The following is a 25,545-nucleotide window of genomic DNA, read 5'->3' on the forward strand; positions in this document are numbered from 1 at the left end:
TCAAAATCCAACTTTGGACAGATAAGCTGCAGACTTGTTGAATAAAACTGATCTTTTTAATTTTCACACGACTTGTATCACAATGAAAAAGAAAACAAAAACAATACTGGATTCTTAAATCACCTCTGTATGTACTTCATTTACACTGACTGCTTGCTGGCAGCTCAAATATAGTTTGTACTATATTTTCATTTTATAAAATTATAAAATCTTCTGGACATATGTACACAAATATATGTATATACACACATACATAAAAAACACTCAGCTCTAGTAGTCCATTATTATATATAGGGGAAAAGGGGATGGCGAGAGCTAGCCCTGCTAGCTGTTTGTATGGACACACACTCACACACACACACACACACACTCTCTCTCTCTCTCACAACCACACACAGACATGGAGACCTTGTTTGACACAATTGTCTCTAGCTTTAGCCCTGGCAGTAGACTGTTCAGAGTCTCTACAAACTCTTGAACTCTTTTTTTAAACCTTAATTTATCCAGGAAGTTTGACTGAGCACGTACGCTCTTTGTCTGCAACGCCCAGATTCACACAGTTACACGCATCCAAATCACAGTCTTCTACTGTTGGCCACTGAGCAGCTCCACTAGAGTAAGTGGGGGTTGAATGCCTCGCTCAAAGGCACCTCGGCGGTAGTTGTTGAGCCGGTCCCGGATCGGAACCGCCACTCTTCCGGTCACAAGCCGCTTCTCTGACCTCTGGACTATCGCCACGCCCTGGCACACAGCAGGAGAAGAAACCTTGATCTGGCTTTTGTCCCTTTGCCACAAACAGCCAAGTGAATGCAGGATATAAGAGTGTCTCTGTCGAAGAGGAGGAGGGCACTTTGGGTGTTTTCTCTTTACAACTCCTTGCTGTCCCTGAACAGGTCGACGCACAGGGCCAGCTCCTTGAAAGAGGGACGTAAGCAGGGGTCGTTGTCCCAGCACTCCTGCATGATCTCGTGCATCTGGGAGCCACAGCAGGGAGGAAAACGGTGGTTACTAACATTACTGTATTGGGCTGGACATTACTGTATTGGGCTGGTAATATCGCCCTGGTAATATTCACAGTAACATCTCTCATTTGAACGTTTCCAAAACAAAAACAAAACAGCCCACAAGAAAGCTGGATAATCTTTTTGATGCACTCCTGACATAAACAAAATCATTGAAGCTGCACTACACTGAGAAAACAAGGTACAGATGTGTACTTTTTGTCAGTGGGGCTGTACCATTTCAATGTAGGCAACTTTGGATGCCGGTGCTTAAAAATGGCAGAAAGAGGTAACTGTTTGAGAACGCTGAGGGTCAATAACCAGAATAACCAGAAATCATGTAACGTGACTTCAGTAAACTGCATGTAGCATGCTCATGTTTACCAAGCCGGCCGGGCTGAGGTCGCTTTATGCCAAAGGAAACCAAAGGGACAAGAAAGGCAAAAGATCTAACATTGGTGAGTCAAGCTTTCTCTGGACGGAGCGCTCACTCGCTGCCGTTTAAAAGACAGTTTGTATTTTTTGCTTCCTGTGGGCGGAGACATGGCGAAACTACAGGTCTTAATTATGAGGGATGGGACACTCTTCTCTGTTGCAGTCCCACTTGATAAAAAACAGATGTATTTTTACATAAAAATCTTGCCTAGTGTAGCTTTAAGAAAGAACTATGCTTTGAAGGGAGTAGAGCATCCTGTCCCCTACCTCTGTAGGACACCCCAGGGGCTGAGGCAGCCTGCTGCCCGACTTGAGGAGCTCAATGAGATGGTAGACGATCAGCTGTCCCTGCTTGTCGTTCCCCATCATGGCCATAAAAACCTGAGGAGGGAGAGGGAGGAAAGCTGGTCAGGTGTGAGATGGTGAAACAGGGGTGAGATGCTGATAGCCAAGGCCAAGGCAAATTTAAATTAACTAGTATCCATTCTATGTAGGAAGTACAATGAGAAGATCCTTAGAGAACTGCTTGGATCCAAGTTGCTAATATTGTCTGATAATAAAAATGGCTTCCAAAACTAAGCAAGTAAATGTGCTTGGTGTCCAAACTACGTAGAATGATATGATGTGGTATATGATATGATGATCGAGGCGCAAAAACACGGCCAAATGCATGTACCAACTTCAACACAGAACACAAGTAATTAAAATAAAAGTGTCCACCAAATCTCACATTTTGTAACTGTTCGTCAGTTTGCTCGGGACGCTGCATTACAAACATCTGAGTGCCGGTTTAGCTGGCTTGTCAAGACTTCATTTTCCCTGGCTAGCATTTTTGAGAATCACATCGGACCAGAGCAGCTTGTTCAACCTGAAAGGAGCACAGTGGCTTCACCTGTACCCCTAACTTTGACCTCTTGTTTGGCTTGCATCTCTTGAAATCCTGAAATCTGGCTTAACTAGTGAGCCCTGTGCATACCTGTCGTCTAAGACAGTGGTTCCCAACACAGTCCTCAAGGACCCCCTGTCTTGCAAGTTTTTGTTGAAGCCCTACTCTTGCACATCTGATCCAATTAAGGTCTTAATGCCGATTGGTTGAGCAGTAGAAACAGATCTACCTGAACAGGGCAGGCATGAAAGTGTGTGGCCCTTAACTGGAACAAAAACGTGCACGACTGAGAGTCCTTGAGGAATGGGTTGTGTATGCATTTTTCACTTTTACTACTGTGCTCTTTTGATACCGTTTTGTTACTACAACCTGTTGTGGTTGCCATGCCAACGTGTTTTTCATTGCAAAGAAATTTCCCTATGGGGATAATTAAGTCAGTAAGTATGCTTACTCTTGCAATGTAAACTTCTTCAAACTCAGCCGTAAAAATAGTGACACTTAATACTGAGGTGTTGCTTTCATGTATTCATCTCTAGAGTTGTACCACTCAGTGATTCTATATTAATTAATCGAAAATGACAAACTCTGAGGACAGAGTAATGAGAAAACAATCTGGGAAAACAAAGAGAACGATTGATTAATTGCATCTGTGGACTCTTGTGTGCTGAAACATTTGTTGTAGTCTTCCTCTTTGCTATTAAATTAATTATTTTTGCACATTAAATGACTTTGGGCACTTCATTTTTTGAATACTCAAACCCTTCTTTTGGACTGTTTCTCTTTCCACACTTTTGAGTCTTTGAGACTCAGCGAACAAAAATTAACTTAAAAAGAATGAGAAAGAGAGTGTGTGTGTGTGTGTGTGTGTGTGTGTGTGTTGTCACTCACAGCAGGGGGGCTGCAGTTCTTGTCGCTGTGAGTGAAGAGTTCATAGAGCACCACTCCAAAGCTCCAGACGTCTGATGCCACAGAGAATTTGCTCTCAGTCAGGGACTCGGGGGCATACCTACAAAACAACAACAAACACACTGCCTGACACTCCGTCTTGTTTCTGCCTCTGATATAAGAAGGTAGTGTTATCACTTTGAATTCAGTACCAGGACAGGTATCACAGATTTGATTCCAAAATGAAAGCAAAAACAAACCAAAACAAGACTAAGTATCCCCCCAGTGATTGCTGGGCCTTTCTGGTGTATGATTAACGGACTAGGTTTTTTTATTTATTTATTCTTACAGCAGACACAGTTTAGCGGACAAGCCACATCTCCAGGCATGTGCACTTCAAAATGTTAAACATCAGGGCAATGTATGCCCAAAAATCACAAGTGAAACAACAACATAACCTTAAATAACATGACATAACAATGCATTTTAAAGTCTGATTTTTAAGTTGTTTAAAATCCAGTAGTTATACAACTTAACTTTGTTGTAGATTTTTTCCCTCCATAAAATAGCCACTCAGTTGTTTTGAAGAGGGGGAACAGAAAATACACAGTGTTTCCCCTAGCACGCAAGTAGCTGATGCACAACTTCCCCTGTTCTCACATACTAGCCGCAAAAAAGTTCAGTCATAGAAACTAAGGACACAATAATCTAAATTATCTGGAGCATGATGTTCTGGTAAAATGCAAGGCAATGTATCCAATGTGAGTAAATTCTTTACTAGGATTAACGTTCAGCAATTATATGCTATCTGAGAATTGTGAGGGAAAAGGACTTTTACTACAGAGAGAAAGGGCCTCATAGAAAAATGCAGAGGTGTGAAAAAGTGACTAAAGGAGATATGAATTAGCATATTTAATTCTGGTCCTCAGGCATAACAGCATAGATGTGGGGAGTCTCACCAGAATATGGGGCTCTCTCCTGGCTCTTTGACCATGTAGTACTCCTTGTCCTGAGGCAGAACTTTGGTGAGGCCAAAGTCCCCGATCTTCACCCTCAGCTCACTCTCCACAAGGATATTTCGCGTTGCCAGGTCTCTGTGGATATACCGCTTGTTCGACAGGTACTCCATTCCCTGTATAAACACAGGAAATGAAGATATTGTTATTCCCAAAACAGTAAACTTTGCTCCAGCGGTTTTTCTTGAGTGACTAACACTTGATAACTGTGGTTGCACATTCCTGGTGTGACTGTGTGTTAATGTTAGGAATGTGAAGCAGAGAGCTGCTGAAAAAAGTCATGTGAACTCAGCAAACGTTAAAACCAAGATAATCAAGTTGAAATGCTTTGTAAGGATGGTTATACAACTGGTAGTTTCAACCAACCAAGCTTAGACACATTCCAACTGTGTGGTTAATTCTCATAAAGCACAACCAGTCAGTGCTTCATTGGTTGCTATATAAACCTTTGAGGTAACCAGGGAGCTAGTTCTTAGTCTTTCTTGTTTTGTCCGGTTATATGTACACTACTTAGAAGAAAACTTTTCAGTAACTAAACATGTTGGTAACTGTTGTATCAACTCCACAATATCTGTGAAAATATATTTTTACTGCGACTATGGGTACTTCAGTGCCGTCAACAGTACTTGGATGAACTTCGTACACACTGCATCATTGTCATTACCAATAATCACAGTAAAGAATGCCCTCTTCGGCATTATTGCTATGCAAGAACATGCTGTGAACCACACAAATCTACCTGTACCTGCCAACCGAACATACGAGCACATAGAGCACATAGTACCTTGCAGATCTGAGAGGTGTAATGCACAAGCTTCTTGTGGTCGATCCTCTCCTTGTTTTTCATGAGATAGTCTCGCAGGCTTCCAAAGGGCAGATATTCCATGATCAGACGGAGATTACGCCGCCCTGAAAGGAACCAAAAAACAAGCAAGTCACGCTCTGGACTCAGCAACCATGAACTTCTCTCACTGATTACATTACACAACTCATTGTGTATTTGCATTCACCCATTCTAGTCAGGATACAGGCTGATGCTGAGGTAGTGTTGTCATGACACCAAAATTTTGACATCAATACAGACAGCACCCCAGGTATCATGGTTTTTTACTCAGAAATGACAGCTTGAAAAAAACAAAACAAAAACAATAAATATCCTAAAAACATGAAAACACTTAACTGTTTGAAATGCAGTAATTACACATGTAAATTTAGTTTTTGTTCTTTTTGATGACTACAGGCTGACATTTTTTTGATGACTGACAAGCTGACTACAAAGTGTTTGCAGGAGGACATATTTTGCTGTCGCACAACTTCCCCTGCTCTTGCAAGGAATCAGCAAAATGGCACAGCTGTACAAAGTTTCTCTGGCACTGGCCAAACCTTTTCTGTGCATGAATAAGTTATTTATAGGGGTTAATGTTTGTGTATGTAAATGTAAATGTATGCAAGCTCACAGTAGTAAATTAAACACTACAAAAACACCAGTACCGGTTCTGGGGAAAACTAGCATAGTACTATTTCTCAAACAAAGTAACACAGTACTTTTTTAGTACTGGGACAACACTAGGATGAAGTTATATAATATTGGTCAACTGTACCTGCGCTGTAGCACACGCCTTTGTACTTGACGATGTTCTCGTGCTGCAGAGACTTGAGGATGTCAATCTCTCGCTCAAAGTCGCGGATGTGCTCGGCAGTGCTGTGCTGGAGCTTCTTCACCGCCACTACCTCCCCCGTGTTGTCCTGCAGCGGGTCGTACCGACACATCTCCACACTGCCAAAGTTTCCCTGATGGACGAGAGCAACAGGAATGAGAGGATGTTATGCTCAAAGTTGATTGATTTTTTTTATGTCTGTAAGTAAATGGCCAACAAATAGCTACCTAGATGACTAGATAGATTGACAAATAACAATATGTGACATGAGGGAGAGGAGAATGAATCCAGTCACAATCTAAATTATTTGCTATATGTTAATAATCACAAGTCACAAGACCCATCATATCAAGAAAATTATTAAACAAACGTAACTGAAACCCACAATTCCCTCTGTAGCTCTGAGCATGGCACTAACATTGCCAGGGTTAATGTAAGGTGCTTCAGATAGGCATCCACCAAATGGCATATATACACACATTGGGTATGGACAAAATAATGAAAATAATGGAAACAACATATGAAAATTAACTTAAACTTTGAAGTAGCTAAATGACAATTGCAAAGGGATTTGTAGGCGAGTCATATTAATTTGAATACCAATAAGGAGTCACTCCATTCCTCTGATCTCGTGATGGCTGTAAATAATGTCTGTAACCATAGTAACGTTTACTTCAGACCAATATCGCGGCTACTATCGCCTGTGTTTTCAGTTTACTTGACATCAGTAACATGAGTAACCAGAGGCGCCAATTTATCCAGAAGATGTTAATAAACCAGCACTGACAGTGGCGTCATATTCTCTTTTTCCACCACATGAACTTGATACTAGTTTTAACAGCAACATTTGGGCCGGGCCAAGACCGCAGAACTGGTAGGAGCAACCGCAATGTTGAGGAAACAGGCTGGATAGAAAATTTGAGAATGTCTCACAAGACTTACGTCCGTCTTTCGAATCAACGATGATATCGTTATGTAATGTAACGAGTGTTGCGCCTTACGTCTTGTAACAACCAGTTGTCCAGTCCGGTTCTGGTACACACTACTCCGCTCTCAAATTCAGTTGTCAATACCTGAATTTTTCAGGTAGTGAGTTAGGTTGTAGAATGCGGTTGTCACTCTCCTTAATAACCAAACTATGTGTGAATTTAAGAGGATTAAGCACTCCAATGATGAGTGACAACCGTATTTAGTTGCAGTGTGTATGTAGCCTAAGTGACTTTTCACAGCAACACGAGGCAACAACCAGAAGTCCAAAGAGGCCATATATAATATTTGGTGTTCAAATTGCAGGTGGTCGGTGACAAGAACTGCAGAACTATTCACTGCAGCAAGAGGAACAGTCTCAAGCATCACGACAACATATGCCAAACATGGACAAGCTGTATTGCAAAGATGAACAGTGGTTGCACGTCAAAGCTCACCGACAGGGACAGACAGACACTTAACAGCATAGTTGCTAAACACCACAAAACTACGGCCTCAAAAATTACCACAGGACAAAGTTGAAGGCAATGAGTGGTCCTACTCCTTATTAGGTGCTTGAACACTTTTTGTATTTTTCCCTATTGGTCTGTTACCTTGCCCAACTGCTGCAGGAATATGAGGTGCCTCTCTTCAAACTGGGCCGGCTCTTGGCTCTCGAGGCCCCCGGTCACACAGCCGGAGCCCACTGCTCTGTTCGGCACGATGTCGCTCTCCACAATCAACTCGTAGTCTGAGGACACAAAAAGACAGCATGTACATGAGTTACTGTGACAGCTCAGAGACTAAAATGAACTAAAACAACACCAATCTACTAAGAGATTTAAAGTCACTTCTTTGGTTGTTTAAACTTTTTGAGACAAGCTGAAAAGGTTCCCTCAAGTCATTCTGGCCTTGGTCATAAAAACCTAAATGTACAAACAATCTAAATGCCAAACTATACTGCAGCTCGTTTCTCTCCCACTCTGTTTCACAAGCCAGGTTTTGTTATGATTGTTTGTCAATGTATTGTACATTCTTAAACAATCTGGTCACAGTTATGAGTTATAGATGTTTTTGCACATTTGACATGTTTCACAATCATTTCTGTGATATGACAACTTCACACCACTGTTTAATTAGTGAAATGTTTATTTTTGACATGTTTTTGAAGATGGACACCATGACGAATAGGTGGGGCTGTGAAGACATTTGAGATTCCACCCTGGTGTGACCTAGATTCCCCCCTCGTGCGACACCAATAGTGGCTGACTGGCTGGCTGGGTGAGGGGTGTACACTAACCTGGTGTGAAGAGGCTGTGGAGGTCACGGATGACGGCGCGAAATGTGGGCCTGAATGTAGGCTCGTAGTCCATGCAGCTGGTAATCAGGTTGGCGAGTTCGGTCCATTTTGGGGCAGGCAGCTGGTGGCAGTCCACATAAAACATGCTTTTCTGTGACACAGGAAAAAAGAAAAAAAGTGTTAGAAGAGGTGTGTGTATGACAAACAGGCACGCTCCAGGAAGAGGGGCCGAGCTATTTGACTTAAGATAATTACAAAAAGGTAAATAATTGATCCATGAATGTAAGCTGTTTTGAGTTGTGGATAAAACATCAGTTAAATAACCAAAACGTAAATGTCTGCTTTGAGAATTCGCATTAGGATTGTATCACATAATGGTTACTGATCTGTGTGAAGACGCAGCAATTTTCAGAACCTTCATTCATCCTTATCTTTGGCTGAGGTTGAATATTCACAACACATATTCACATCTGAAAGCTGCCCAGTACAAACACAATCTTCTGTGTATTTTGTCTTTCACTTTCCTTGTCCATCTAGGGATTAGAACCAGCAACTTTCCGGTTACAAGTCCGCCTCTCAAACCTCTAGGCTGCCTCACCTTAGAGTTGTCCAGCGTTGCTAATGGTTTCTCCCCTCCGCTGCAGATCTCCCACAGTGTGGTGCCAAAGCTCCACTTGTCTCCAGCCAGGCTCAGGTTGGCAGGGTCCTCAATACACTCGGGGGGCACCCAGGGGATCCGCTCAATCAGGACTGATTACAAACAAAACAAGTCAACCCGCTGTGATTGGAGTGATTTGGTGATTTAAGGCAAAATTTGGGTTCTGTATGCACTACATCGTCACCCAACTAAAATGTTTGCTGCACTATATCTTGTAATTTTTTTGCATTTAGCAACAAAATTGACTTGTGACTTGCATAAGAAACCTCCCATCCCTGTGTATTCATCCTCTGCAATTGATCACAACTAAACAATAAAAAGCCATACAATGCAAGGTTAATTTAGTGACAAGATAAAACTTCAGTACATCTTTGTTAAATGGTCAACTATTGCCCCCTTCTGACGAAAGAAGGGTATTGCTGCAATGCTGTTGAGCAGAGGAAGGACAGTAACTCACTCTCTTTGGGCAGGACAGTGATGCTGATGCCAGGGTCGCTGAGTTTGATGAAGGGGGGGTTCCCGGTCCTCCGGTCCTCCTCCCTGATCAGGAGAATGTTTTTAGCACAGACGTTCCCATGGGCTAGGTTCTTTTCCTCCTGCAGATTCAGAAAAGGAGAGATCAGTCATTCTCCTGGCAATGCCGGGAACACACTTAATCTGTAATGCATTTATGCTGCTGCAAACTATGTGCAGTGTTCTACGCAAGGATCCTGTTCAGCACTGCTCAGTTATACAAGAAGTCGTACCAGGAAGTGCATGGCCCAGGCCAGCTGCTTAGCCACCTCCAGCTTCCACAGGATGTTTACAGAGTTCTTCTTCTTCTTCAGGTAGGTGTCCAGCGAGCCGAACTTCACATACTCCTGCACCATGATGTCTGAAAGCATTTTTCAGTTCAGGTTAAACACAATCCGTGGAGCTAGGGATTACAACCCAAGTCTTAAGTAACATATCAACTTCATGTACTCCTGCACCATTATGTGTGCCGCATAACATAAGCATATACAATATTAGGAATTTAGCTGATGTTCTTATGCAGAGCAACTTACAATTTCAATATGTGATGTTCAATGCATTGCAGGGGTTATTCTGTGAAGAAATGTAATTTACTTTTTATGGTGTACCCACTCTCCCTCAACTTGCCTCATCTACTTCTATTTCAGTAAATGATTTGCTACGTTTCCCAGAATGACTTGCAACAACTCCCAGAGAAGGGGGTTGTGTGTGCTGTGTGACAGCGATGTCGCAGTAAGTTTTTCCAGTCGAGAAAAAGAGAGTAGAGAGAGAGAACAATGCTGTGATGTGCCATTACAAAAAAAGCCATTCAAGAGGCTACTGGAGATAGAGCTGCAAAAATGCAAGCTTTGGCAACATTGTATTATAGTCTATTGAGGCTACTGTTGGTGGAGATACTGGTATCTCTGCCTCTTCTGCTATAGATTTCTCAGTGAGTGTTGAACATCGGTGCAAAATGGTGAGCCTAGAAAAAACGCCCTTGCCCTTGCTTCTGAGGGACTGATGCAAAACCTGGTGTTTACCGTTGAGATTTTAGGCAGCTGAAATGATTTCTGCTATCAAATTCTATTGTAGTTGCACTGGAAATAACTAGACGTGACGTCACATTGTCTACATTTGGCAGAGAAGAAGAAAGAAAAATACACTAGCAAATATCAAAATGGGCCCAGAAATGCAAAGTACATCACCAACAGCTGTTATTTGTAAGTGTTAAAGTGTTTAAGGGTGGATTTTTTCTTTAAGAATCATATCTACGTTTCCTGTTCACTGACCCAAAGTGTGAGAAATACAGACACATTCAGTAAAGCCCAGGCAGGGGCCTAGGAACCTACATCCTGAAGTAATAGGGAAAGTCTTATGAGAGCATGGCAGGTAATAGGGTTTCTTCAGCAGGCTATTGTAATCCTCCTAAGAATAGCCCACCATGGCCCATGGTTTAATCACTGCTCTGAGCCGCAGGGTGGCAGAGGCTGGTTGAGATTATTAGGAAGCACAGTAGACTTCTGACATCATTACACCATAATGACATAAGCTTATAGAACATGATGACTGGAGTCTGTGTGTGTGTGCACATCTGAAGGGCTAGCAGGGCTAGGTCTCACCATCCCCTCTTTCCCTGTCACCATGATGACATAAGCTTATAATGCATGTCGACTGGAGACTATGTGTATATGTGTTGTGTGTGTGTGTGTCTCTAAGGCTCACTTACTCTCTTCTCCGCAGACACACACACCGTAGGTAAGGACCAGGTGCTTATGGGACAACTGGCTCATCATGCTGGCAGCTTCAAAGAAAGACTGTAGGGAAGGAGAGAGATTAATTATTATTTAAAGTTATTTACATGCCCACAACACCAAAAAAAACAAAACAACAGTGAGTTTGAATGAAGGGCACTGAAATTACTTCTTACTAACATATGAGGGTTCATTCCAAAATGTTATACATTAGGGATGGGCATGAGTTGTCAAACCCCACGATTACACAAAATTCACCTCTGGACAATCTTTTTTTTTTTTTTAAATGGATAACGCACATTAATTACTTCAGTTATTTATGAACTTCAGCTATACAATAAAAAAAGTTCTGACGAAAATACACAGATTAATGGTCACTTTTTAAAATGACTACGGCTAATGATTTTGATCGGTGGTGTGGGTGACGAGGTCAGTTGGGTGGAAACTGGCTGATTTGTATGACAGAATTATTGAGACCCTGGAAGCTGACATGAATGATGGAGAGCCCCGCCTCAAAACTGACACAGCGATCAAACACTCTTTTTGAGGAGGACTACAGCACTACAGATGCACAGAAAAACAACATAAAACTTCACATAAACAAGTCATGCATCCCACCCAACCACAATTCGCTCCAGTGGAGGCAGAAAAACAGGAAGCGTTTCTAGAGACTTAATGTCCTCGCCAAACAGTACCTTGCCTTTCCTGGAAAATGCAGACATGCTCCTTCACAAAAACATAATTGGGTAGGCTTTTTTTTGTTTCTTTTAAATAGTAGACCTATTGGTGTAATTTGGAAGCAAGTAACATTGGTGTGAACATATATATACAGCGCATTGACTTTTACTATTTGATTCAACTCAAAAATGTATGTCACAAGTTGATTTGTGAAAAAAGAAAAAGAAAATACCCATCTTTACTATATGTCCATTTTGAGAAAAAATAGTCGGTGGAAATTTATTGACATTCAATCACGGCACCCGAAATAAATCCAAAACAAACATTTACTTGGCGGGCTGTTAATTTACCTGGGCGGCCCGCCCAAATATTATTACTGTATGTGAACACTGAAAATACTTCTGGACAATGGCTGGTTAGTTGCCAAAGTGGCTGGTAAAGTAGCAAAGCACAGAAGCATCACTGCCACTGCCTGAATTGAAAAGCATTTGGCTGCTGTTCATTTCTCAGCCTGATAACAATGTCAGCAGTAAATCTGACATTTATTGCATGATGAAGATGTTGTACCTTTAACCAACAATGTCTCTTATTTATTGTATTTTTATTAATATGCATTTCTTTGTAGCTGCAATGTCCCCTTAGGAAAGAATAAAGTTTAACTTGTCCAATTATATACCAACTCATAATTGTGAACAAACTTTACAGACCTCAGAGTAATTCCTGTGGGCCTGGTCCAGGACTTTCATGACGACGTCCGTTTGGTGCATGAGCCCATAGTCTCCCAGCTCCTTGCGGACTCCTTTGAAGATCTTGGTAAATGTCCCTTGACCTAGACTCTCCATCTGAAAGGAAAACAAACAGATGTCAACTTCCATGTTGGCAGAATAAACACCATAGATACAGGATTGACATTATATATTGCACTAGTGTTGTCACCACCATTTTAAAAAAATCAATCAAATTAAAAAAATTGCAATAATTATCAAGCAGCCACTGATAAATCCTATGAAGATGGGGAACAAATATTACAAGTGTTTCCTGTAGGACTGTTCTCTGTTCTGTCTGCATGTTAGCAGCAAAATGGCACTATCATATAAAACGGTGCACATGATTATCTTAAGTCATCTAGGGCATGACTTTCGAGTAAAATGTAAGGCAAACTTAATCTGTGTGTAAATTAAACAAGTTTTAACAGGGATTTATGTTCACAAGTGTAAATTTCATTAGTAAGTGTGGTGTGAAACACTACAAAATAAGAGAACTGTTTTTGGAAAAAGTCTAGTATAGTACTGTGGTATGTAATGTAGTATAATACTATAGTATCACAGTGCTATTTGATCACTGACACTTTGTGCAACATTATGATGCACAATCTAATGCACAGTCATGTACAATATTGTGAGATAAATTGGGAAGTATGGGATAGTCTTAAGCATGTAAAGCTTACAAATTCCAGATCTTCTTTCCTGATCTTGTGGAACACCATTTGGCTGACGTTGTGTCGATGTAACGACGGAGACAGAGGCACTTCGGAGCCCTTGTTGCTCCTGCACACCAGAAGGCAGGACTTTTCTGTTGGTGGAAAAAAAAAATCTTACGTATTGATGGATTGATACTTTCTCAAGGTGAAAGTGAGTTTTTGGAAACTGCCATTTAAGTCAGCAGGATATTGGCAAGAAAATAAATTCATACTGTGATTTATTTTGCTGCATACTGCAATTGTGACATGAATTGTAAAACGTGAACACAGTTGTTATATAAATGTGTTTTTTAGCACTAGGGGAAAAAATATGCTGATGCTTGGTTTGCTTGATTTGTGCTTAATTAAAGATTTTCTCCAACTTTCAACTTAATTTGTTAGCCATGAATTCTGCACATGTGAAAATATAAAAATAACTGTAAAATATAAAAAACAAAATGCAGCCTCTTGTGATTTTGATTAATCCTGCAGCCCTACTGCTGGATATTCATACGTTTTCATTTCACACAATCAGTGCCAACAACATCTACTAAGCTCAGAAAAACATACCCAGGACAAGTCTAAATTCTGTTAGGTTTACCTTTGGATTTGGGCGGGCAGCACTTGCTGAATTGGAAAATGACGCCGTCAGAACGTACAGTTTCCTTCTGGTAGCAGCCGAGCAGTTCCTGCAGACTGCTGAAGTTCCTTTTGGTTCCACTGAGGTTGAATTCCCCGCTGGTAGACCTGGTTATCTGGCAGTGCTTGTACTCTATAGCATCGTACACCTAGCAGACACACAGTGAAAATGGATTTAAGTTTCAGTCATGTAGAGTAATTTATCAATACCAAAACTTTGACTTTGACCCTGACACCAGTCCAGGTGGTATCGATTCTACAACGATACCACGGGGGATGGGGACTAAAACAATAAAACAGCATGAAATTCCACATACAGCTTTTGAAAATGCAATAATTATACAAGCAGTCACTGATAGTACTTCTGCAGCAGGAGCAGAAACTCTAAAAGCGACGTATTTTCCTGACGATGCACACAGCAAAACAACACAGGGGTACAAACAGAGCACATGACAATCTTTAGTCACCTGGATCATGATATTCTGGTAAAATGTAAGTCAGCCTTAATCTGTATGCAAATTAAGCTTTTACATGGAAGCATGCAAGCAAATTAAAGTAAATATGATGTGAAACACAGCGAAACACAGTACTGGTTCTGGAAAAACGCTAGGTGTAAAAGAAATTTCACTGTGATTCATTTTCTCCTCTTTTCTCCATATAGTCAGATACCACAGGTGTGCATTACATACCCCAACAGGAAAAGTCAGAAAATACTTGTTGAAGTCTTTGGGGCTACATCGCAAAATGTACAATCCCCGCTTGTTTCCAGACTTATGCAGTCGGTTGATGGCAAACTCCATTCTACAAATATAAAAACACACAGCACAAAACATATGAACGCCGACAGCCAATGCAGGTTATCTGATATCTAATAATACTCATCTCACTGGCTATTCAGCAGCACAATTAACACCAACCACCTGCAGAATGCTGGTAAAGTTTGGCTGTGATTTTGATATTATGTGAATGATGTACGATAATATATTTAAATTGCACTACATGAATATATTGACTCCCTGTCCATATAATATATGTTGTGGTTTATTATGTGCTTTCGTTGTGTTTTAATGTCATGCATATTCATTGGGTTTATTGTGTATATATTGTGTTTTTATGATGCATTTCGATTGTAAACCCTGTCTGTAAACCAAATTTCAAGACAATAAAGTTTTAATGATTTGAATTGAATTGACTTTGGCAGATGGTCGGCCAGCCACAGAGGCCTGACACACAATGTTTGGAGAGTTGCTACCAACAGTTACAGAGGACATACACACATTGGAAGAGTGACAAAAAATAAAATCAATAATTGCAACACTACCGCCTCCATGCTTGGTAATCTATGAAATTATCTTTTTTTCCCCTTTTATAGTGTAACTTGAGAACCCCACCACCACACAGAAATTAAGCTTTTTTTGTCTTGTCACAGAGGAAGAAGCAATAACTTTAAAGCTTGAATTAAACATTAAATTTGTTGTCACTCTTCCAACATGTTGGTTTGTCCCTAGCAAACATTGTTATCCACACATCAGACCTTCTGTGACAGGCTTCTTATTATTTGGGGGTCCTGTTCTAAAATTCATAACTTGCAGAAAAGAATCGAAAGCAGTTGGTAAATTTCGGTCTATAATGATACTTGTTGAGCTTATGTTTTATTTACGCATTCACAGCAACTGGAATCCATCAGCCACTAAAAAAAAAGTGAATTTCCTGCCTTGACATCAACCTCATCAATATAAAAACAAGAAGCTTCATGACTACTTTTGAGCCCATGGTCATAGTGATCAATATCAATAACTTTAGATAAACTGTGAATGTTATTACTAGGCTCTGGTGCTTTTGGTGAAATAAAAATGGGCATATTTATTCTTAACTTTACTTACGAGATGGGGCCGTGGCAATGAGAAGTGATGGCCTCCACGAGCCTAGGAGGCGCCACTTCTTTACAAAGGTAATGGTGTGCATCTGTAGTGAGTCGGTAGTAGCCATCGATGAGGGACACAAAGGACAGGGCTTCAGCCAGGCTGGGGAACTCCAGCTCCTGAGATGGAAGAAAAACAACAGAATACATCAACTGGATTCAGTCACACATAAACATGGTGCCAACTTCCACCATTCTCCACCCATCTCCAAATTGTGCATGTGACACCATATTAAATTCCTCTTGTTGCATAAACAACCAGGTTGGGAAGTTACCATGGTGCCACCAGCCAAACGCTCCTAAATCTTTACATGTGGCTAGTAAGTTTTTCTACTCTTCCAGCCACTTTGGCAAGTAGCAAACCATCATTTAGAGGTCCTAAAAACCTAGCTGTTTGGTAGTGGCTGGTGAATTTTGTGATGTATCAGACACTATGGCCTTTGGACAAAAAAGTAGTTTTCTTCTTCTTCTTCTATTGGTGTAACTCTTCGCCTGGTTACAAGAGTACAGATTGAGGTTCAGATCAGCTGTGTATTACCAGATTCTTGCCATCTTGCTTGTTGATGGTGACCACCCGGCTCTCCACAGCGCCCTCCTTGCTGGCCTGTTTGATGCTGACGTCAGTAACATCGGGGAAGTCACACAAGGGCTGCAGATCCTGGTGCAAACAACATCATTGACACAAGAATTGAGATTCAAGACTTTCTTGTCCACAATGTGAAAATTGGCCCAGCAGCAAGGCATACAACACAGTACATAATCAGCATGAACAAAAAGATAAAATACAGAAATGTACACAAGACATTAAATAAAACAATGGAAAGAGCAGTTCATTTAATGAACGGAGGATGTAGAATTTACCCGTTACAGTTAAGCAAAATTAGGGGACATGGGATATAGGAGAACTTCAATATGTTTGATTTAGTCTGTGGTCGCCTGAACCAACAGCCTGTGGCTCAAATTCTCTCCACTGAGACGGGGAGCATAAATCAGGTTCAGCAATCTCACTTTCCTTGCTAATCCATAGAATCTGAAAAATTAAATATATTTAACAGACCTTCAATATCAACATTTGTACCTCTTGGATTCTGCACTGCACCAGAATAACTTGTTTAGGAAGCTGTCTGAAGCAAATTTCCCTCCAAGAAAAAAAATAATGCAGCATCTTGCAATTTGGAAAATTGCAGTGGTCAATATAGCAATTTCAATATTTTTGAGATTCATTATGCAACTATATGAAAAAAGCTATTCTTCTTGTTCCAATGAGCAGCAATGCAACGTTAACATCCTCAATGGTCAATTCAGTTATAACACAGAGTAAAGAGCATTACCATTTTAAGCCACTGCTGATCTGATGGCCCTTAAATCTAATTTCTAATGGACTTTAACTGAGCAGACTGCAGTATTGGTTCCACCATCAACATGAAATTAGCAGTTTTCCACAAAAATCAAAACTATTGTGCACAACTTACAATGATGAACAAGGCGTGAACAAACTAAAAATGATGGCTGGTAAGTGGCTGATAGAATGGAATTACCAAGATTTGCCAGCATTTGGATGGTGGTGCTGGGAAACTGTCCAACTAGCCTTGATAAGTCTCGTTCTTTTTTTCTCTTTGTATAGGAGGCAATTGGTTCAGCCACAATTCCCTGAGACGTTCAGAAGTCAACAGTGCAAATTTTAAGTTGAAATTTTACGGAAATGATTGCTGCTTGGTGGATCACATATATGTGAAATTTGCGGAGGAACATAATTTAGAAAATGTTTTAGTCATTTTCTGCAAGATATGCATGTTTGACAATAAGCAAAGCAACATAAAACTGATTTTGGTGTGGAGTTTAAGGTGACATTATCTCAAACACAAAGAGAACGCCACGTATTGGACTAATAAATAGTCTGAAATAACATGCACCACAAGCCACATTTTTGCAGGTATGCAACCATGATTTGGAGGTCCTCATTCATTCTAAAAATGTAGTTGGCCAATCAAATGGTTTAAGTGCCTGGTGAATTAGTATTAAAAGTCACATCATTATCTTATTAAGTTTACAAAAAATCCCTTCTTCCTCTCTCCTTAGCTCTTAATTCACTTATTTCTTTACCTAGCACTTCTGTTTGATATGATAATTTTCAAGTGATATTTCAGGGTTTCACAGAACTATGGCTCTGACCCTCACACTGCTGTCTATTGGTGGCTTGTCTGAAGCTGAAGCTGAAGCTTTCTACTGTTGCACTCATTGTAAGCTTCTTCGAATAAGTTGTATGTTTACTATTGGATTCCACCGGACAATGCTGACACTGTAGTTAAGGACAAGTAATACATTGAACAGTGTTCCTGGTGTGGGGCTCATAAGGCTGGTGTCCAAGATGCATGCCACCAGGAACACCGCCCACCACGACAACCGTACTCCTGGTACTGACCTGCTCAGTGTCTTTGTGCCTATCGCGACACCACTGGATGCCGGAGTCCGCCGCCACCAGGATGGTGAGCTGCCCGCTGGCGGGTTCCCTGACCTGGAAGGTCTCTGTGTAGAAGGCCTTCTCCAGGGTCTCCATGCTGATGAGGTACTTGAGCTTGAGGTCACGCGCTGTGGCCCGGCACTGACTGAACTGCTGGATGAAGCGCTTGAAGCGGAAGCGGATCCGCTTGCGTGTTAAGAAGTTGCAGTCCTGGATCTGAGCCCTCATGTCCTTTGGCAAGAAGGACTTGTAGCTGGAGGTAAGCAAGAGAGAAAGTCATTGAGTTTGGTTATGAAACACCTGTTTTTTTGTGTGGTCAAATGTCTGTAAGGCCAATAATGGAATACCACCAATAACATAGCAATCAACCTTAAGGGTAAATATACTTCTGCGTCAAATTGCTGCCATAGTACTTATGAGTATTTATGATTCTGCGTTGGTGACTGTGTGTGTAGACCACTGAAAACACTAGACGTCAGCGTCGTGCTTTGTCAACACGGAAGTAATAACAGAAGAAGTAGTAGTGTTAACATTCTCTGAAGCTCATGTTCTTGTTCATGGTCAGAAAGAGTATACGGTGGCCATCAGGGACACAGTTTGAGAACAGGCAAAGACCAAAGTCTGTATATAACCAAGGCATTAACAACTTTAGAAAAACCCAGGAATCAGGTGAAACGTGGCCATTGCTTTTTAGTAGTACCTTATAGTGTGGTAGATGTCCAACGGCGACATCTGTCTCTCTTTGGCTGTCCTCGTCATGTCTAGTACGGCCATGCCGAGGCATTCCTCCTGAGCCTCGTGGGAGTTGGGGATCTTCACCAAGCCGTTCACAAAGTCACTCCTCCACTGCACAGAGACAACAGTGGCAAAGAGGTTATTATTGTAGACCAACTCCCTGATCACATGTAATGCACATGCAGGTGTTCAGATTTGTCTGTGCATTCGCTTGTTTGTGTGTGTTTTTGTCTATGTACGAACTTGTGTTCACGTGTGAATATATGCGTTCCGATGTTTGTATACAGTATATGTGTGCATCTGAGTGCTGTCTCTCTGTGTGTGTACATGTTACTCTCTGTGTGTATATATTATAAATGCATTGTGTGACAGTGGAGGCACAGAGCCATGTAACAATGCTCTCAATTAAATTAAGGTGAAATTTTGTTTTTGATTCTGTGTTACATCATTTAAACACCAGCTGGTGAATGTAGAGACGTATTTCCCTTTGCAGGTCATGATAGACTATCTCTATCACAAACAACAGAAGCATAGCCCTGGATTAGCCTGAGAAGAATTCAACATGTCCTTCACAAAGCAAAACATAACTGATCTGTTTTTTTGTTTTTGGGTTAGGGTTGGGCCTTTATTAGATAGTACAAAGTAGAGAGAGAGACAGGAAAGCCTGGGAGAGAGAAGGGAATGACATTGGTTACAGGTTACATGGTACACGCCTTAGACCACTGATCCACCAGGACGCCCCAGTGTGAGCATGTTTAATGGTTTAATGGCTGCAAACAAAGAGCTACAATCTCAAATGACCCTGCAGTAGTGCTTTCCTCTCCCTTTTAGGCTTTCCCCAGGTCACTGAGGCAGATATCCCGGGCATAATTCCATAATCCTTCAGTTCATCCAGAGTTCAGCTCCAGTCATATTACAGTTACCTGGATTCAACATAAATTCAAATTCAACACTCAGTACTGAAGCTTTTATAAAGGCCAAATATTCATCCCTACAGAATATCTCTTTTGACTAACCAAAGCAAATGTGATTTAACACATAATGCAATGCGCTGTATTTAAACAATCTCCTGACACAGGGCATGCAGGGCTCTATGGCTACGTTCACACTGCAGATGAATGTGTCCCAATACTGATTTTTTCCTCCTATACAACACATGGAATCTGATCTTTTCAATTCTGCTTTGGAGCCCATTTATTAAAATGAGCCCCATTTCAGACAAGGACAGGGACTTTACAATAACTAATGAAATTGTTGACCCAGCTCTGAGCCCGCCCCAGACTGTCAAAACTAAATGAAAAAAGGCTTGGAGAGCACACAGAGTAATTGTGTGTGGGGAATTAACTATGCTCGCTCATTAAGGTTGTGTGCACGCTCAAGTATGGATTTCTGCTTTTCTGCAGTTACAATATCGCTCACAAAGATAAAGTTGCCTCTCGCGCGAGAGTTGTCACTGCGCTCGCTGAAAGTATCTGTGCCATTTCCTTGTGTGGGCAGTCCTCTTGCTTGTGTGCAAGTTGTCACTTATTCTCCTGAGTTTTGTCATGGAAATGTCGCCGTACTTCGTTACACAGAAAAAAGTCAAAGAGGGAACACAAAGAAGAAGGAAGTTCAATTCTTGAAATAACTTCTGCACAGATGGGCTATTTTCAGTCAAGTTAAGGACTGATCAGCCAGAATCTGCTTATAGTCTGGACTATGTCAACTGGCTGAAAACTTCCTTGGCAAAGACATCCATGGCCAAATATAAATATTGTGCATCTCTGCTCTCATGTGGGTGTGAGGCAAAGAAAAAAAAAAAATCACCAGAAATTTGAAAAGTGACAATCTGACAAAACACACTTTTTTCTGATGCCCAATTTTTCTGTTTTCTGATGCCCAATCCACAAAGCTATTACAAAATGCATTTTTGTTAAACTGTGAGTTAAACATTTCTTACCAGTATATTTAATATAGCAATATAGGGATATATGCTGAAGTCTTTACCTGAGAGAAGAGGTATGCCATGACAAAGTCATCAAGGACAGGACTTTCTGACCCCTTGGTGATCCCATATCGATAAGCCCGGGACGCCCCACCACTGTACCAGCCAGGGAAGTAATACCTGTGGTATACAGTAAGAAAGGAAATGCAGTGAGGACTTGAGGACATTTCATTTTCTCCTTCAGAGATGTGATATGGGAAAAATACCTGAGAAACAATGTAGATGGAGAATAATATCGGCTACCTTATTCTAAAAAAGACATCTTCTGAGGCCGATTCATCAAGCTGGAAGATGTGGTTGGGTGAGAACCACAAGCCGTCTCGCTCTCGGAAAAGACCAAAAAGGCTGTAGTAGAGAGGCGATATGCCTAAGGCAGACAAAAGAATGAGAGGGCATTAAAGCGTCATTCTGTTGCATGCTCTTCAAAACAGAACAGAAGTAGCCTATATGTTATTAGCTTGTTCCAAACCCATTTCCCTTATATTGAAGCTTGTTAATTTATGTACATGAAGTGAAAGCACAGAATTCCTACAGGTAGATGATAATTTAGGGACAACTAAGAGGAAGACATAATAGACCATGCCTCAGGACACACATTAGAAAACTATTTGTTTCCAGTACTGACACAGGTGAACAAAAGGTCAATAAAGATTGGCTAAAATGTCAGTCGTGTTTTGTTTATCATCAAACACCTAACATGCGATTACACCAACATGCAGGCTGGTCTAGTTTCTTCCCCCCATGGGCCTTCTCCGTGTAATAGTAGCATTATGCTTTTATTGACTCTTGAAATGTGCCTCTGGCAAAAACCACCAACCAAAGCAAGGCTACCATATTTTTGCTTATCCTTAGGAAGAATAAATAAAGGTAGACAGACTGGAAATAAAGCGCGGAGTTAGGCTAGCTTTTGCAATGAGCAACCCAACGATTTTTCTGCTGATAGGCTTCACTGTGGCCTCTTGATAACCTTATCTTGGGACCTATGCGAGTTACAGCAAAACAGATGAATGGGGGTGCTTTACACAGCCTTGCAGAGCACCAGTACTCACTGCACGCCTTGGCTGCATCCATACACAGCTCCTCAGCCACATAGTCCCCAGGTGGGTAGCTGAGGGGGCTGCAGTCGGCTGCTCCCTGGCTGCTGTAGTAGAAATGAAGCCTGAGGACATTGCCGGCTGGCCTGGACTCCCGAGACTCCCGATGGGCAGTCCCATTTTGGTGCACCGGGGGGCATGTGGAGGTCATAGTGTCCATGGCTGGCATACAGGCCATCAACAATGTAGTGCCTTCAATCAATTCAAAACACAACATCAGCAATAAAAACGATGATTTGTTTTTAGTAAACTGTGGTAAATTTAATGTTGTGATCAGCTGTTAGGGTACATAGGCACTTATGTCGCAGTAAACCTGAAAGATGTACAACTAGCCTAAACCTGGAGGTCGCACACTTAGTTTGCATTAGGCCTATACTTTGGTATTTTCCCTTTGCTTTTATTGTAACTATTCTAATTATGTAATTTCTATGTTTACCATCTACTTTTTTCCCCCTCTTGTCTGCTATTTTTACTGTCCGTTTAATGCTATTGTCGAGACGGTCCACAAGGAAGCATTTCATTGCAATTTCTGTGCCATGTATACATATGACAAATACACTTGAAATTAAACTGCTATCTAGCCTAAATGAAAGTATTGCATAAAGCTGCAGTACAGAGGAGACCATTGTCTGGACACAAGTTATAAAATCAGAAAATCTAATTCCAAAATTGTGCTACTCTCAGTGGGAGTTATGCAGTCCAGTCTGGAAGCACTCAGGGCAATCTATCACTTTCCACTGTCAAGCCATGGGGATTTCTAGCCCCGTTGTAGCATTTTTAAAAACATATTTTAATTGGAATAGAAAAAACCCATGTAAAACCCTTTTTAAAAGATATGAGCGTGTATTGCAAGGCATCTTTTTGTTTAGTGTTCATAAAAAGTTAAGCAGAATTATTAAATCCCCTAGCCCAGACAGGAGCTATTCTGTCCTACTCTCTTTGTTTAGGAGAGAGCGTCATGTGAAACTGCTGAAATTTGTCAGTTTAATGTTTCCTTTCTCACCAGCAAACATGCCGACTTTGTGCCAAATTGCTAGGGTCTACTTCACATTTTGACATCCAGTCCACCAAGCACCACCTATTAAATTAAAATTTCAACTTTTTAAAATAGCTTGTACTGATCATTAAAGCCTCGAGTCCTGACATGTTTTTTGGGGAAAGAAGATGTTAAAAGATTACATTTATTGGAGTAAGTCCTGCTTGGTGGATTTAATGTAGACTGAAATGAAGAGTGAAGCTCAACAATTGGGATATCTTAAGTCATGTATGTTGGCCAGTGAGTAAAGAAACATTAAACTGACAAATTCTGGGATGCAGTTTGGTGTAATGTCTTCTCCCACATAAAGTGAAAAAGAGGAAATGGCACCTATTGTCGCTAGAGGGTTAAATAAATTCTGCTTAACTTCTGCAATATTAAAAATAAGTACAATTGTCCACCCTTACTTTGAATCTCTGGTTGCACATGAACAACGTTGTCAGGTTTAATAATAATGTATTGGTAGGAGCATATGCAGATCAAAAGGTAGCACTGCCAAGTGATAGAAAAAAATCCTACATTTTCAACTTTGTATGCACTCATCTACACACACTAGCATATATATAGACATGGATGCATTTTCTGCCTCTAGAACATTTTACTATGACAGACTAACATTAGACTGGCACCGTTTTATGTTGAAACACCCATCAGAAAAAGTAACATCGTAACCCAGGAGTTCATAGAAGAGTAAAAGAGTCTATGATGGTGGGTTTAACAACTTTAGCACAATCTAACCTCACTGTGGACCATTCAAAAATCTATACGTGCATGTGAAGCAATGCTCGTCTGCCTAACGTTAGTTGACTTTTGCGTGTGTATTAAATGGCTTTGCATGTTTGTGTGACCGGAGTTCTAACTGGACGATTTTTAGAAGACCGTTTTTAGGAATGACGAAACTAGGAAAAGTAATCACCACCGGACTTCAGAGGGAAAAGTATGACTGTAAAATACATGACTGCACACAGTCTAGCGTCATGGCTAGATGGGTGGCCACAAACAGCCTCATTGTCATTTCAAGTTGCACGCTAAATTCGCTATGTTACTGAATAGACCCAAACATCAGCAACTTAGTCTAGCAGTACAAACTTATCAAGGCCGAGATCTTGCTGGCTAATGTTAGCTATAGCTTTTACCTTAACTAGCTTAGCCAAATAGCAGCCTCACACACCCACCCACCATATAAACACGTTATGCAAAGACATTTCAGCTTCTTAGCTAACTAACAGTGTATGTTTTTATTTGTACGTGTTAAAAAATAAACTGGATAAAGCTGTCAAGAAATTAATTCAGTGAAAACAACTTACTTTGGTCGACTAGCCAAACCTGCAGCTAGCTTGCTGCTAGCTTGCTAGGCCAGCGCTGCAGCCAGGACGAGCGAGAGCCACTGCTGGCGTTTGACAGCTACGGCCAGGTACTCCTGCGTCAATTCTTGAAGATCGGTATTCAAATATTTACCCGTTAAGACAATCCACTTATATTGGCAACTTATCTCTTAGTGTTTTTATTTCCATTCCTCACTCAGTTTGCTAACCTGCTACATACCTCTGGCTAGCCTACCCATCTCTCAGTCCGTAGGATACTTTGCTATTCCCAGCAGTGAACTTGCTAGCCGTCTGTCTTATCAATCTAGTAACTCAGCTAATGCTTGCTAAAAACACATCGCGCGCGGTTGGAAATTTAAACACAAACCATTCATCTGCAGATAATCGTCTAGCTGTACAACATTGTTTAGCTATGATTATACAACGAGAGTAACGCAAATGACAACTTGCCAGCTGTAACGTTACAGCTCCAACTCTGACAGGCTAGTGTGGGCTAGTTAAGTCTGCCAACAGCAACTGCTACACAGCGCTGTCGAAGCAACAACCCTGCCTCTCCCACACATGCTAATGCCGCATTCAGGTGCTGTCCGAAATATCGTAATTACGAATACAGTGCGCATGAACGACCCAATAAAGTGATATATAGGACTGGGTGATATCTGAATTTTCTAAGATACCCGAGTTGCTGAGATGTATTGTACAGAATAGGGGGTGGAAAGCATGGAAGCTGTATCAACAGTTGAGGGTAAATATGATGTATTTTGCCATTATATGTTATTGTTTGGCATTCTGTGTAAATGATTATAGTATACCTCTTGATTTCTAAAATAAAACAAGAGTAATCAAAAAAAGACTACAAAATACAATCATTATGTTCACAGTATTTTATGGTGTTATTTAAAAGGTAAACCTGATTTATCTAGTATATAACTATAACTCCTTCAGTTTTTTATTTGTTTTTATTTGTTGTTATATCTCTTTACTATGCTTATTTTATCAGTACCCTCAGTTTAATTTGAATGTTTTCTTCCTTGCATTTGTTCCTTGTTGTGAAGCACTTTGTAACTTTGGTTTTGAAAGGTGCTCTATAAATAAAGATTATTATTATTATTATTATTATTATTATTATTATTATTATATAACCTTATGGCCTGGCAAGTTA

The 25,545-nt window shown here is 40.8% G+C and overlaps 1 protein-coding gene across 1 annotated transcript; it reads right to left on the reverse strand.

The window, feature by feature from the left end:
- Window positions 1–42: 42 nt before the first annotated feature.
- Window positions 43–24,798, reverse strand: jak2b (Janus kinase 2b). Its single transcript, XM_071920417.2, has 24 exons — window positions 24,366–24,798; window positions 21,978–22,214; window positions 21,172–21,295; window positions 20,931–21,048; window positions 18,910–19,055; window positions 18,171–18,462; window positions 16,287–16,406; window positions 15,711–15,868; window positions 14,517–14,628; window positions 13,790–13,976; window positions 13,177–13,301; window positions 12,437–12,571; window positions 11,027–11,114; window positions 9,552–9,679; window positions 9,263–9,401; window positions 8,746–8,897; window positions 8,148–8,298; window positions 7,462–7,598; window positions 5,825–6,014; window positions 5,008–5,132; window positions 4,167–4,339; window positions 3,211–3,328; window positions 1,704–1,817; window positions 43–974 (listed from the first exon to the last, which is right to left on the reverse strand). The coding sequence occupies exons 2-24, from the start codon at window positions 22,198–22,200 to the stop codon at window positions 867–869; spliced, it is 3,363 nt and encodes a 1,120-aa protein (XP_071776518.2). The 5' UTR covers window positions 22,201–22,214; window positions 24,366–24,798; the 3' UTR covers window positions 43–866.
- Window positions 24,799–25,545: the final 747 nt, after the last annotated feature.

This window comes from Centroberyx gerrardi, chromosome 8 (assembly GCF_048128805.1).
Source record: "Centroberyx gerrardi isolate f3 chromosome 8, fCenGer3.hap1.cur.20231027, whole genome shotgun sequence".
NCBI lineage: Eukaryota > Metazoa > Chordata > Actinopteri > Beryciformes > Berycidae > Centroberyx > Centroberyx gerrardi.